The sequence below is a fragment of the Salvelinus sp. IW2-2015 genome, linkage group LG17, assembly GCF_002910315.2.
Source record: "Salvelinus sp. IW2-2015 linkage group LG17, ASM291031v2, whole genome shotgun sequence".
NCBI classification, from domain to species: Eukaryota; Metazoa; Chordata; class Actinopteri; order Salmoniformes; family Salmonidae; genus Salvelinus; species Salvelinus sp. IW2-2015.
The window spans coordinates 27190469-27206291 of NC_036857.1; the positions used below are offsets into that span (position 1 = coordinate 27190469).

Sequence of the window (15823 nt, forward strand, 5' to 3'; positions counted from 1 at the left end):
CTCAATTAAGACGCCCTCCTCTCTCTCCTTTTTACTTCTCCTTTCGATGTTGTCTGTAACTCGATATTAAGCCGATAGAGGAACTATATTTCAGCTATACTATTTTTCTTTATTCTAGATATTAATTATTATTTCCCTCATTAACACCCTCCTTCTCTCCTTCTCTTTTCTAGCTGTTATCTACATGGATTTTCTAGAATCCTAATTTCCAGCTTACCAATCTTCGTCTCTTTTTTCTATTTGTCCCTCTCTCTCTCTCTCTCCCACCTCTCCGCCACTGTCTTCTCCCTCTCGCTTCTTTGTTCCCCCTCCCCCTCCTCAACCTCCCCCCTCTCTCCCTTGCCTCCCCTTCTCCACCCGCACCCCCCTCTCCCCTTCGCTCACCTTTCCCTCGTTCCCGCTCGTCCAACTACCTTCCCGTGTCCACCTTCCCCTCTTCTTTCTTCCCCACTGTTTCTCTCAACCCTCCAATCTTCTACTGCTATTCTTCTTTTCTTTCTTCAAATCGCAACCTTCTTTCTTTCCCTCTTCAATCCTCTTCTCTCCACTTCCCTCCTCTCCCCTCTCCTCTCCTTCTACTCTTATCTCGCGTCCCCCTCGCTGAGGGGAAGGAGAGAGGAGGGTGTTAATGAGGGGGGGAGAGAAGGAGAGAGGAGGGTGTTAGTTTCTAATAAAAACTGGGTGGTTTGAGTCCTGAATGCTAAATGTCTGAAAACTGTTGTATTCCATGGGTATGACAACAACAACAAAAAATGTTTTACTGTTTTGATTACAGTTTATAATAGCAATAAGGCACCTCGGGGGGTTTGTGTCATATGGCCAGTAGAAGAAGGCCACACGGGTCCCGTGTGGCTCAGTTGGTAGAGCATGGCGCTTGCAACGCCAGGGTTGTGGGTTCATTCCCCACGGGGGGACCAGGATGAATATGTATGAACTTTCCAATTTGTAAGTCGCTCTGGATAAGAGCGTCTGCTAAATGACTTAAATGTAAATGTAATATACCACACCCCCTCGTGCCTTATTGCTGAATTCTATCGCCTTCCACTATGAGCCACCACTAATCTGAGAGGAGCTAGCATACTTGACCGTAAGGGAACCTAGCTGCAGTGCACTTCAGTTTAGATTGATACACTTTTGAGAGAGGGTGTTGGTTGAGACTCTGCTGATAGTGAGGGAAATCCCTGAGGCATTTCTTTACAATCAAGCTTTGATATCTGACCGAGCATATCAGAATTAGATTTTGTTCTTTGTGTACTGTAGGCCCAGACCTTATTTGCACTCTTACTCACAAGCTCAGGCTACCGACACAGAGAAACAGTTACTGGCGGTCAAGATGACACAGGTTTCCTCCGTGCCTCACCATAGAAGGCAGCAGTGTTTATGCCTACTGGAAGCCACAACAGCACCTGAAATAAGCCCAGTGTTTACAACAGTAAGTTTGCGCCCCAAATGGCACCCTATAGCCTTTATAGTGCAGGGCCCATTGGGTAGTGCACTATATAGGGAATAGGGTGCCATTTGGGACGCATCCCGAGGCTCTGGCTGATGAATTACAGATCTTGTCCTGGCTCCTAGGCAGATGGAAATCTAAATATTTGACCACTGATACCAGCAGTATTGCAAGATTTATGGGCCAAACATCTGTTGTATTGTTTTACGGTTTTGCTGCATCCTCTTCTTCAGACAGGCCTAGCCATGAAGACTCCATACATAGACATGTGAAACAGCCAGCAGCCTTTTGAGGGCTCACTGTGGAAACAGACGGTTAGTGGATGAAGGACACCACGGTGGTCTTAACCTGCCTGGTCTCTAGAGGTTTTCATCAATGAAAGAGGCCAAACCTGATTTGTTCCATACATTCCGCACATTGTCCCATACCCCGGAACCTCTAACCGGTGACCTCCAGTAAAGCAAAACCGATACAAAATCATTGTTCTAGTCCCTACTATTTCACTATTATTCCTACATTGAAAATAGTGAAGTGGCTGAGCTTGCCACTTGGATTCAAGAAATGGAAACGAACGGGAACTAACTAATCATTCATACATACTACACAGAGGAGTTTGAGAGAGATAGAGAGAGAGAGAGAGAGAGAGAGAGAGAGAGAGAGAGAGAGAGGCCTAGTATCAGTAGTCAGTACGAAATGGAGGCCTAGACTGACTGGCTGACTAAATAAGGGCAGGCACACACTGTTGCTGAATCACAATCACAGGGGAATGCAGGCAACAGTTGATTGCTGTTGCTATCACGTCTTCCAGCAACTTTCCTGCCCAGTCTAAATAGTCTACACTCTGCCTGAGAAGGTAGACCAGTAACATCACATCATAGTTTACACTGGAAGTAGCACTGCTGTAAAACAACTCATCAGTGAAGCGTGATGGAAGTAAAACAACCAAGGCTTGCTTACTTGAATGATTGCAGGCTTGTTTTCTAAGATCCAAAAATGGAATATGTTTATGGTGTTAGTATCCTCAGCTAAGCCTGAAGACAACTTTGTGTGTCTGTTGGAACAGTTCTTTAGCTAATCCCCATGCAGTGACAAAGCTCTGAAACAGGTTTTAGCACTTTCTCGCTGATAGCTAGCGGACAAGGAACCAGACCTGGGTTCAAATAGTATTTGAAATAATTGCAAATACTGTAGCTGGGCTTGATTGATCTTGCCTGGCGCAACGAAAACAATAGAATAGTCACAAAACTACAAAAAAACTTGCCTATCTTGCATTCCAGGAAGGCTAAAGCAAACAGTTAAGGGGGTTCAACGATTCCAAATAGTGTTTAAACCTATAGGTCTGCAAGCAACACATAATTGACACCACAGCAGTCAGTCAGCCTTCCTTGCGTCAGCAGGGGTGTCAAATGGTTTCATGGATATAAATATGACCGAGCTCATAACTAAGTGGGGATAAGAGGTTGGCGTATACATGTACCACACCTTGCATTAGCCGGGTGTCTAGACTTACATACAGTAGTGCTGATATGTACATTTTGTTTCAATGCAGCCAATCATATGATTTGTAAATATGAGTGTTCTGGATAACACTGTCTATTCTTAGCTTTGTACTTTATGTACTCTTGCAAGACCTATTTATTGCCATAGTGGTATTGACCCCAGTGTATAGTTAGAAAGAATGACAATATGACGAAGATAACTGTGGTGAGACAAACTTGTACCTGACTACGCGCGTACGGATTTTGTCAATCTTCCCGTTCACATGGTTTCAAATCAGAAGAGGTAATGGAAGTTTAATGTTGGTGTCGGTGTCCTATCACCCAGAAGAACAAGCAAATAATGTATTTCCTGACTGCTCTGTCAAGTAGCACATTTATACTGCTAGTACAATGAAACCCTCCCCCTGTTATAAGTTCAGCACCCCACTCATCTGCAGAGCGCCAGTGACAGGCCACGATGACAGAGTGTCTCCTGTGACAGTCGTGTGAAGCATGAAGAAAAGCAGACGGACCTAAAATGAATTTCCAGTGACAGTGAGGGCTAATTAAGTGTTTTTTTTAAGCAGAAAATGACATTAGCCATTCTTTTTCAAATGAGTGTCAAGCTGGCTTTATGTTTCACTGTCGGTTGGTGCCGAAGACAAGTTTGTGACGACTGACTGTCTTGCATTCGCTGGCTTCTTGCCCTTAGAATATGGGGGTATCCTTTGGGGGAGTTTAAACCCACGTATGGTATTTAGGTCACAGCTTCATATCAGACTTTGTTGAACAAGTCTGTTTTTTTAATTTTCTAACCTTTATTTAACTAGGCAAGTCAGTTAAGAACAAGTTCTTATTTTCAATGACAGCCTAGGAACAGTGGGTTAACTGCCTTGTTCAGGGGCAGAACGACAGAGCTGTACCTTGTCAGCTCAGGGATTCGAACTTGCAACCTTTACGGTTACTGGCCCAATGCTCTAACCACTAGGCTACTATTGATTACTGCGTTGCATTGCAAGAAAGGCATGTCACAGGTACATGTGCATGTGACATTAAAACTTGAAACTTGAAACCTATCAGTAGAGGGCCACCAACTAAACTGTAGTAGAACTGCCTTGGTTCTGGAGTACTGAGCATTGATATTAGCCTGGCCACAGATATGTTTGTGCTGGTCTCAGATCTGTTTGTGCTGTATTACCTGATTGTAAAACGAATTGTTGCCTGGTCCTAGATCTGTTTGTGTTGTATAGCTAACTTCTATTGCACAATAGTGACCACATGAGTTGGCATAGGAGTTGGCAATACAGCACAAACAGATCTAGGATCAGGCAACAATCAGTTTTACCATCTGGTAATACAGCACAAACAGATCTGAGACCAGTCTACACTAATGGTTTACTTAGCGAGCCATCTGAGAGGACTCTGAGGAATGTGAGGAGTACTGCAGGTAGTCAGAAAGTACCATCTGTTGTGACACTCCTCCCACGGAATGGCACTGCCTGGCAACCCAACAGAACGGCCTGCCATTTTAGGAACCTCTGAACACTACACACAAGATCATGTTGTTATGTGTTACCAGTAGCCCGTCATATCTGTGAAACGTTAACATTTTAGGCTGTATGTTTGTCTCACTACTTACTTGCACAATGTGAAATGGATGTTTCTAGTCAGTCTAGATATAGTCTAGATAGAATATAGACCAAACCTTGAGCCTCAGCCTAGACCACATTTTCATCAGAATGTCTCGTAGTATATTGTGCAGTTTTGAAAGTACGTTTTATACAACTTCTTACCCCAGTTAGAAGTTCATAGGCTTGTAAATGGCAGATGGGCTTGTCAGCTGTTCAATAGTACAGACTCTCCAGCCCTCAATAGCACAGACTCTCCAGCCCTCAATATCACAGACTCTCCAGCCCTCAATAGCACAGACTCTCCAGCCCTCAATAGCACAGACTCTCCAGCCCTCAATATCACAGACTCTCCAGCCCTCAATATCACAGACTTTCCAGCCCTCAATAGCACACACGCTACAGCCCTCAATATCACAGACTCTCCAGCCCTCAATAGCACACACGCTACAGCCCTCCATAGCACAGACTCTCCAGCCCTCAATAGAACACTCTCCAGCCCTCCATAGAACAGACTCCAGCCCTCCATAGAACAGACTCCAGCCCTCCATAGAACAGACTCTCCAGCCCTCCATAGCATAGACTCTCCAGCCCTCCATAGAACAGACTCTACAGCCCTCCATAGAACAGACTTTCCAGCCCTCCATAGAACAGACTCCAGCCCTCCATAGAACAGACTCCAGCCCTCCATAGAACAGACTCTCCAGCCCTCCATAGCACAGACTCTACATCCCTCCATAGAACAGACTCCAGCCCTCCATAGAACAGACTCTACAGCCCTCCATAGAACAGACTTTCCAGCCCTCCATAGATCTCCAGCCCTCCATAGAACAGACTCTCCAGCCCTCCATAGAACAGACTCTACAGCCCTCCATAACATACTCTCCAGCCCTCAATAACATAGACTCTCCAGCCCTATGTCTGCTCTTTTATCAAGATAACCAGCCTGTCTGAGACTGGGCTGAGACTACTGTATAAGAAGCAGGGAAGAAGAGGGATTGTTGACTTAAGAGCAGACCGGTGTTGATATACTATATCAAGACAGGGAGTCCTAGCCACCTCAGCCTAATTGTTCCATTGGGGAAGTGCTGCCTACCCCTCAAAGTCTTTAAGTGGATGGATCTATTTTGAGCCCAGCAGTGTAGCATTACAGTATGTCAAGTATTTACATAGTAAATATCAGATATCAGTAGCATTGAACCCTGAATACCATCACTCCTTTACTAGGTTTAGTAATAATCCCTGGGAGGTAATCAGAGAAAAATAGAAGAGAAAATGTTGGGCAAGAGGAGGCGTCTGTAGAGTATGTTTAGGTACAGTATACATCTCTAAGTGCTGTCAAACTCCAACTTTTGATAATACATTTATTTAATGCAATATTATGTAGCCTTAATGTCAAACAGACACATTGTGCAGACACAATATACTGTATGTTCTAAAAGTTTCACAAACTTCTGGACATGTATTTTAGCAAAAAAGTAGGATGATTAAAGTAGTGCGCAGTAAATAGGTAAGCTTCTTTTTTTTAATCAAAGGTAACTGTATACTAAATCTGCATGTATTACATTTGCCTCCTCTACAGTATGTATAAATACACAGACTAATCCTGAATAAATCTGTGAATATAACATACACAGTACAGGGGAACACCCTGCAAACACCCTGGCACTAACTCGTTGTCTGGGTCGAGGTGTTAAAAGAGTCATTTATTTCTGTTCCAGCCCAACGGGAGAATAGGACACCCTCTCCAGCTAATAATAATAGTGAACCACATGACCAACTCAACACATCAGCCCTATAGCTTTTTAAATGAATGAATATTGTAAACAAGTAGTATTTTGCAGTATTTCTGTCCATTTCAGTCTGGTTTTGTATTAGTACAGTAGCGTTGTTTTTTACAGCACAACCCCTTAGTTGGTTTGTGCTTTTGGTTCGTACCAGTATTCCTCTCTTGGACTATAGGGCTAACTGGGTATATGGCGTGGTATGGGAATCTTAAGTGTTGGGGATGTTCTCATTGCTTTTTATAGTCCAGACAAAGTGTCAAAGTATCTTTCCAAATAAAGAGGAAGGGAATGGATTGGGTTTGCAATAGCAACAGCAGTCCCCTAAAACCTAGCGAAAGTGCAGCAGGATTTCCCAATCATTTTCACAGGCAAATGCTGTCATGATCAAAGATCAGAATCTGATGAACAATGTTTCAACTCTTAGCCTTAGATCTGTACATTTGAATATTTGATCACGATGACATCATAAGTAGCTACAGATTTAGCATGCCTTTGTAAAGTTCCACACTCCACTATGAACTAAAATAAGTCAATCCAGTAAGTAATTGTAAGGTTGGGTTTGTTGATGTTGAGTAAAGAAGCTTTGTTTGTTTCCCTGCAGGACGACCCATGCTAAGGCCAAGTCAGATGCTGCCGATCAGGCCTCTCAGGCTTCCAACCAGGAGTCCAGCCTCGCCAGGTTGGTGGCCAGGGAACTGTCCCCTTCCTTCTATCAGCCAGGTATGTGGACTGGACTTCTCAACTGTGGGATTGATATTGACAAGAGAAAAACATATACAAGAACCTTGCTTTCTTACATTCGTTCCAAGTGCTGTATGAGACTTGGAAATATAGTAATAATTGACTTTCAAGAACAGTATTGAAAAGCAAGTGTTACAAAGTGAAATTAACGAAATTACAAGATTTTAAAAGCAAAGTAAAGTTCTGTTCAAAGCATCTACCTTATTGCTGTTTACAATGATAGATAGATCTGTCTTGCTACTGTTGCAGCTAGTCTTTGCATGGCTGGGGCAGGCACTCCATAAGGGTAGTCACCTTTGACTGTCTAAAAAAAGGACCATCTTACTTGGGTAGAGCAATCATATCAGTTTCCTTACAGGTCTGTCAGGGCCCAGGCCCAAACAGTCAGGCCCCAATGCCTTGTCGAGTGTGCATTTCTTTCCCCCTTCAGTCACTCACTACCCACCCAGGACCCGCTGAGTACTTAGCAGATCCAAATAGATACTGATAGGGCCTCCCGAGTGGCACAGCGGTGTAAGGCACTGCATTGCGGTGCTAGAGGTGTCACTACAGAGCCAGGTTCGATCCTGGGTTGTATCACAACCGGTCGTGATTGGGAGCCCCTTAGGGCGTCATCCAATTGGACCAGCGTTGTCCGGGTTAGGGGAGGGTTTGGCCGGGGTTTACTTGGCTAGTAAATCCTTGTGGTGGGCCGGGCTCCTGCAGGCTGACCTCGGTCATCAGTTGGACGGTGTATCCTCCGACACATTGGTGCGGCTGGCTTCCGGGTTAAGCGAGTGGGTGTTAAGAAGTGCGGTTAGGTGGGTCATGTTTCGGAGGACGCGTAACTCGACCTTCGCCTCCCGAGCGATGAGACAAGATTGAAATTGGGGAGAACTTAAAATACCAAAAATAAATTAATAAGAAATAGACACTGATAAAAAGTTGCCACTGACTGTGAAGTGCCAGCATGAAATATCTGTGTCTAATGGTACAAATGGGTGTCACTCAACCACACTGAAGCTGACGGGGAATAACAGTGCTATTGTGAAGACAGACGCTGGGAGATGAGAAGCAAGTACAGGGAGTGAACATTTAATGAATAACAAACATGAAACATAGCACGGACAGCGTCTGGACAAGGGGAACAAAACAACATTAATGCAGACACGGGGAAGAAACTGAGGAAGTGACAGATTTTGGGGAAGCAATCAATAAAGTAATATAGTCCAGGTGAGTCCCATGAAGCGCTGATGCGCGTAACGATGGTGACAGGTGTGCATAATGATGTGCCAGAGAGGGGAAGCGGGAGCAGGCGTGACAGCTATAGGCTATAGTATTTCCCGAATTCTTCATTCAAGAATTTTCCTTGATCTTCTTGATTGAAAAATTGGGGCTTAAACTGGGGGCTAATGCTAAACAACAGCATGTGATTGATAGTAGATTGTCTCACTCCGTCTACTAGTCTTTTGGTCTTTGTTTGTGCTTGCCTGTACTCTATGTCAGATAGTAAGTGGTTACGTCAGAACCTGTTAATAGAAGGCTCTGAGTCAAGTCAGTGGTCATAAACATACTAGCGTACTACATACTTAAACTGCATACTCATTTCGATGCTTAATCTTTTTGTAGAAGTCACTCGTCTTTTCCGACTCAAGTGTTTGACAACAGCTGATAATCAGATAAATTGACGCGCTGTACCAAAATGAACGATGGCTGGAGTCAACGCAATCACACATTAGATGAAGCGTTCAAAGTACTATTTTCGAAATGACAAATATTCTAAAACTTTTTGCATACTATTTAGAACGCTAGTATACAGTGGGGCAAAAAAGTATTTAGTCAGCCACCAATTGTGCAAGTTCTCCCACTTAAAAAGATGAGGCCTGTAATTTTCATCATAGGTACACTTCAACTATGACAGACAAAATGAGAACAAAAAATCCAGAAAATCACATTGTAGGATTTTTTATGAATTTATTTGCAAATTATGGTGGAAAATAAGTATTTGGTCAATAACAAAAGTTTATCTGAATACTTCGTTATATACCCTTTGTTGGCAATGACAGAGGTCAAACGTTTTCTATAAGTCTTCACAAGGTTTTCACACACTGTTGCTGGTATTTTGGCCCATTCCTCCATGCAGATCTCCTCTAGAGCAGTGATGTTTTGGGGGCTGTTGCTGGGCAACACGGACTTTCAACTCCCTCCAAGATTTTCTATGGGTTGAGATCTGGAGACTGCCACTCCAGGACCTTGAAATGCTTCTTACGAAGCCACTCCTTCGTTGCCGCGGGCGGTGTGTTGGGATCATTGTCATGCTGAAAGACCAGCCACGTTTCATCTTAATGCCCTTGCTGATGGAAGGAGGTTTTCACTCAAAATCTCACGATACATGGCCCCATTCATTCTTTCCTTTACACGGATCAGTCGTCCTGGTCCCTTTGCAGAAAAACAGCCACAAAGCATGATGTTTCCACCCCCATGCTTCACAGTAGGTATGGTGTTCTTTGGATGCAACTCAGCATCTTTGTCCTCCAAACACGACGAGTTGAGTTTTTACATTACATTACATTAGTCATTTAGCAGACGCTCTTATCCAGAGCGACTTACAAAAGTTATATTTTGGTTTCATCTGACCATATGACATTCTCCCAATCTTCTTCTGGATCATCCAAATGCTCTCTAGCAAACTTCAGACGGGCCTGGACATGTACTGGCTTAAGCAGGGGGACACGTCTGGCACTGCAGGATTTCAGTCCCTGGCGGCGTAGTGTGTTACTGATGGTAGGCGTTGTTACTTTGGTCCCAGCTCTCTGCAGGTCATTCACTAGGTCCCCCCGTGTGGTTCTGGGATTTTTGCGTGGAGCCCCAGATCGAGGGAGATTATCAGTGGTCTTGTATGTCTTCCATTTCCTAATAATTGCTCCCACAGTTGATTTCTTCAAACCAAGCTGCTTACCTATTGCAGATTCAGTCTTCCCAGCCTGGTGCAGGTCTACACTTTTGTTTCTGGTGTCCTTTGACAGCTCTTTGGTCTTGGCCATAGTGGAGTTTGGAGTGTGACTGTTTGAGGTTGTGGACAGGTACCTTTTATACTGATAACAAGTACAAACAGGTACCATTAATACATGTAACGAGTGGAGGACAGAGGAGCCTCTTAAAGAAGAAGTTACAGGTCTGTGAGAGCCAGAAATCTTGCTTGTTTGTAGGTGACCAAATACTTATTTTCCCCCATAATTTGCAAATAAATTCATTAAAACTCCTACAATGTGATTTTCTCATTTTGTCTGTCATAGTTGAAGTGTACCTATGATGAAAATTACAGGCCTCTCATCTTTTTAAGTGGAGGAACTTGCACAATTGGTGGCTGACTAAATACTTTTTTGCCCCACTGTAGGTATTCGGACACGGACAGTATTTCAAATCCTACCCTGCAAAATGATCTTATAGGTTGTACATCAAAAACCAGCTAGCAGTTCTTATTTCATTAGGCCTATGTTACAGACTCAACTTGTTTGGTTTGGCATATTGCAATTCAGCTATTAGTTTAAAGGCCCACTCTGTGATATTTACAGCCTAAAGTAGCATGTTTTTGCATTAGACTGCAAAAATTAGACCTATGAATAATCAACCCTATGTGATCTTTTACTGGAACCGCAGTTGCTGTGTTTTCTCAGGCCAACTGTAGTCACCCCACTGTGACTGTCACAGGACTGTGTTACAAGCAGACAGAGTGGCTCCAAATAAAAATTGAGACCTTGGTGATACTCCTCAAATCCATCCACGACTGTCTACACTTCCTAGCTAATAACCTCCAAAATATCCTGCACTAACCATATTTTATTAGCTACCATAGTCACGGTGTACGTGACTATAAAACATCCATAAATAAATTAGTCTGATCTTTATCTAGTCTGATCTTTATCTTGTTGTTATTGGAATCTCATCAAACATATATTTCTCCATGTTGCTCCACAGGCCCAGAGTACATGAAGAAGAGAGCGCTACAGGAGATCTCAGATGCCAATGAGAACACAGGCCCTATAATGCATGAACCACTGTTAGCAGGGCAGTCACCGACACCCGCTGAAAGCCCAATGCTGCACGACAGGCCTGGCTCCTCTCCAGCCCGCACGCCCTCCCCCAGCCCGGCTGTGACCCCTCCGGCGTCCAGGCACTCCAAGCAGGGCAACGTCAGCAAAGAGGACCCCCATCTCCTTGGCCCCGCTGGCTGGAACGGGGACAAAGGCAATGGAAGTCGGGGGAGCAGCCGTCCCAATAGCAGAACCAACAGCCGGCCCACCACTCCCGCCCCTGCCGCTGCTCCCCCTGAAGAGCGCCTCGCTACTGCCCCCATCCCTAGCAGCCGCGCCTCCAGCCGCTTGAGCAACAAGGTAGAGCAGGGCTCGGACCTGGAGATCAAACCCCTGGAGAAGACGGCATCTGAGGCTAAAGTGTCCGAAGCTGCTCCCTCGATAAGTACCAGTGTCGCCTACTCAGAAGAAGAAAAGGAAGCCCCACCCCCTCCTCCCGCCTCCAAAGTGTCTTCCAAAGCTGCCTTCACCCCCGAGCCTAAATCGTCAGAGCCCAAACAAAGAACAGAGTCGGTCAATGAACGACCTGTGTCCACCATATCTGAGAGCGAACCAGAGTCCAGTGCCCAGTCTGTCAATAAAGTGTCTCCCAAGCCTTCGCCATCACTCAGGCCATTGACGAAACAGGAGGCCAATCCAGCTTCAAAACCTGCCACACCTGCACCTACACCAGTGCCTAAATCTGCCAAGCCAGGCCCTAAGGTTGAACCCAAAGCAGAGGCCAAGCTGATGAAGAACATGGTGAAGAGCCCAAGTGAAGTTACAGAAGTAGTAGAATTTGAGCAGGTAAGGCAATTCAAACACTCAATATCTCATCTAATGAAATGTTATGAGAACACATTCAGTCAAATGAAGACTGTTCTTACATGTTATGTAGTACACTCTCCCATGACCTGGGTTCTAAAAGCAGACTCAGAACATACAGTAGGTCCTCTCTCCTCTAAGTGCAAATATGTAACCCGATGTTACTCTGGAGACTGTTATCTGTGGTTGATGCTTGTCCTTTAAACCACACTGATCAGACCCCATTTCTGATTAACCTCCCCTCCGCTTTTCCTCTGACGTAATAATAATTAGTTATGTTTGCACCTATTCTCAACTGCATTTCCTTTCTGACAACCACAATCAAGGCAATTTTCCCATTTCTTGTTGGGAGCTTACAGACAGATAACATGACACAATTTCTCTAGCAACCAACAGCTACCATCGTTAGCTAGAAATGTCCAATTTTGTAATCCAGACAACCCATTCCGATCTATGAAAGTATGTAAATGAACGTTGCATTTCAGGTGTCTGTTACATAAGTGTTTATAAAGGCAACAGTTGTTTGTTCTGAATGATTATGGAAGCTGTAGATGGCGTGCACACTAGTGGTTTGTCTTGGACGTGAGACCTCAGCGGTCTGCCCTATATGGCATGTACTCTAGGGAGGTTTTTCCATAGCCCAGGCCCCCTGTGTTGAAAGGGGCATACAGCATATGAGAACCTACCAGACCGCTTACCAGGCCAGCTACCATGCAGCAGCAGCTTCTCTCCCAGTCACCATATTTTACAAGTGTTGTTACTAGAGTCATTACAGCATTACTACACAGGAATGGATGCAACTTAAATGTAAAAAAATATAATTGTGATTTCATTTTTCATTCATCCCATTCATATTGCTGTTGTTTCATAGATCTTTAATAGGTCTGTCTTGAGGAAGACATTTTTATCTCAAAATGACAAACCTGTATAAAGGTGAAATAAAACATGAAATGTATCTACTGTACCTCTCTCTTCCAGGGTCCGAACACCATCATGATAACCATGGTGATTCTTCTCAACATTGGCCTGGCCATTCTCTTCGTACACGTCTTGTCATGAAACTCTGTCGACCCAGGTAACTAACACAGCTCTCTGACTGTCCTGCCAGTCACAGATATACACTGAAAGGTATCTGTTTCTTTTGTTTCAAGCAGTCAAAACACAATGGCACTGAACTTCTGACCCTTGCAACCTGTAAGGCAATGTCTGTTTGATCTGGTCACATGACTAAGTAGTGCTTGATTACAACAACAATTACTGTTTACATGTTTTGACTCGGAGGTACTTCCAGGTGGTCACGATTTTGATGATGATGATGAGACATTAACTTGTCTTCATATTTGTTTTGTCTGCTTGACCTTTTTCCCACAGGTCACCACCTTGCAGTGGTGTTGAGGTCATTTTTAAGCAAGGACCATACAGAACAAGAAAACTGCCAAGAAGCACAAGCCTTATATGAAGGAAGCATACGACAGCTCCTCCACACACAGCCTCTTGTTGATGTGACTGCGTTGAGGCTCTTTAAGGCTAATCTGCTTTTCAGAGGCTTGGAATCAGAGGATGCTGGTGGGTGGAGCTATAGGAGGGCGGGCTCATTCATGTCTGTAATGGAGTTAATGGAACGGTGTCAAACACATCAACCATATGGAAACCACATGTTTGATTCTGTTCCATTTATTCCATTACAATGAGCCTATCCTCCTATAACTCCCCCCACCAGCCTCCTCTGCTTGGACTATCTGGAGCCGGGTTAAAGAAAACCATATGAATCCGGATTGAAGGACATCAATGCATATGAATCCATTTGAATCCTTACGGCTCAGGATTGAAGGACATCAATGAATCTGAATATCAGGAAGAGGGTCTGAATGGACACTGTGTTTGTAAAGAAGAGTTGGTGAGTGCGTTTCGGTGAGTTTTGGTGTCTACCCTGGAGATGTTGTTGAATGTTATTCACTGGTGAAGTTTGAGTCAACTAAAGCACTGTGTGTTATGTTTTAACAAAGGGCTAAACCCTTCATATTGGCAAACACTGTCGCCTCAGATCACCGACAGATTAGAGTGGTTGTGGTGTGGACAGGTTAGAGTGTCAGGAAAGGATTAGTTAGCTTTGTAATTAGATATTTATTTAGCTGATGTCTTGTCTATAGGAATGTAATCTCTGGGAAAATCTCAAATAAACTGAATATTCTCTAATTTCTGCCTATTTTTGCCAATAATAATTAGTGGTTTGGGGCTAATATCAGTGTTCCTATTTATTGACAGAAATCCATGTTATGCTCCTATTAGTTTATCTGCCTTCTTCCTTTGTTGCCATATTCTCAACTTTCTTCAGTAGTTATCAATAAAGACATTTTACAGTCTCTTTGACGTCACAGGGCTTTAAGACATGAAATGCTGATTCTTTATTCGGCAACGCCTGAGAATCAGTGATTTTCTTATCTGCAATGGCAATGCAACCCACCACAGCAATGCAATGTAATGGACAGTTATGTTTGCACATAACCTATTCTCTCTCCAAGGCAATTTTGAGTGAGTCACACTGGAATGGTATTCAAAACAATATCTGTAAAAGGAGTGCTACAGTAGTACTGACATGCATTGTACATTGTATAATTTAGTAAGAGGCTTTCAAATGACACAGAATCGAGGAGGAATTCTAGGACTTTAACCAGTGTATGTGGTATTGGATTTCTGGAGTAATGCGTATCTATGTTGTTTTCTGATCAAAAGAAACGTAAAGCAGCCTATTGAATGGTTTGATTTGAATAAAAACATGACATGAAAATAATGATACATTTGGGTGGGCGGTGGGGGGTCAGTTTTGTCAAAAACCATTAGGGAACATTTAACGTAGATTTCGAGAGGGTATTTATTTGAACAAATGGGCTTGCATTGTTAGGACGTAATTGTGAGCAGTTGTTTTGGAATTGTTGGTCTGTCTGCTTCAGAATAGGTCCCACAATTTAAAATGCATTGCATTCAGAACAAACAGTTTGTGCTTCATAATCAATCAAGATGATTTTTCTCCCAACTTTTGTATGCACGTGGGCACTGTTTGGGTGTGTTTTTGTACCTTTTTGAAGTACACATCTCCAATGTAGTGTATTTAAAACAAACTCCAGGTCTTAATTTACTAGAGAGCACTACAGTATGAGATTTTGCACTGTATAAATCCTTATTTATAACTTTATTTTCCCTATGTCCCAAACAGTTGTCTTCCCCTCAAAGACGATTGATAAATAAGTGGGAAAAGATATTCAAGATTAGGTACTCTTGTACATTATGTAAAAGAGGCCTCAGATCTACTTCCTTACTACTCCAACTCCCCCCTATGGACAATGCATGTGTATTGTTTTTCTCATGCTCATAGCGATATGAGACTCTTTAACAGTCTCTTTACTCTCGACGTTATTTCATAAAACATCGAAACTTTCTATAACATATTTTCATTGCAACAAAACACTCAAGAGACCCACAAATCAGAAGTGACTTTGGTTTAATCCAGGAGCTGATTATTTAAAACATAATCCTGGATGGATCCCATTGTATTCAGAAATATTGCTGGTCCTCTTCTAAATTGTGAAATGAAAATAAAAAATATCTTCCAATGTTGTGTTGTCATTTTCTTCACGGGGAAGATACTTGCACAATAAACACATGCAAACCAGGCTGCAAGGAGTACAAAGGCCTTGTAAATGAGTAAACCAAGCTTCTTGGGCACATGTAAATACCTGACCCATACACATTGACTCATAATAATCTATATACTGTTTGCATTCTTTCTGATCTCATGGCATCATACCAACGCCAAACCCCTTGCTTGTATATCAATTTTCCATAGATACAGCACATGGTTGCT

General features: G+C 43.3%; 1 protein-coding gene across 1 annotated transcript in view; it reads left to right on the forward strand.

Annotated features, from left to right (window-relative positions):
• The window catches only part of LOC111976619 (junctophilin-2), a 26356-nt gene extending 10784 nt beyond the window's left edge, over positions 1-15572 (forward strand). Inside the window, exons 3-6 of the mRNA XM_024005594.2 lie at positions 6945-7063; positions 11042-11943; positions 12940-13036; positions 13333-15572. Of these exons, the coding sequence (XP_023861362.1) occupies positions 6945-7063; positions 11042-11943; positions 12940-13020 (1102 nt within the window). The 3' untranslated portion in view covers positions 13021-13036; positions 13333-15572. The remainder of the gene's footprint in view (positions 1-6944; positions 7064-11041; positions 11944-12939; positions 13037-13332) is intronic.
• Positions 15573-15823: the final 251 nt, after the last annotated feature.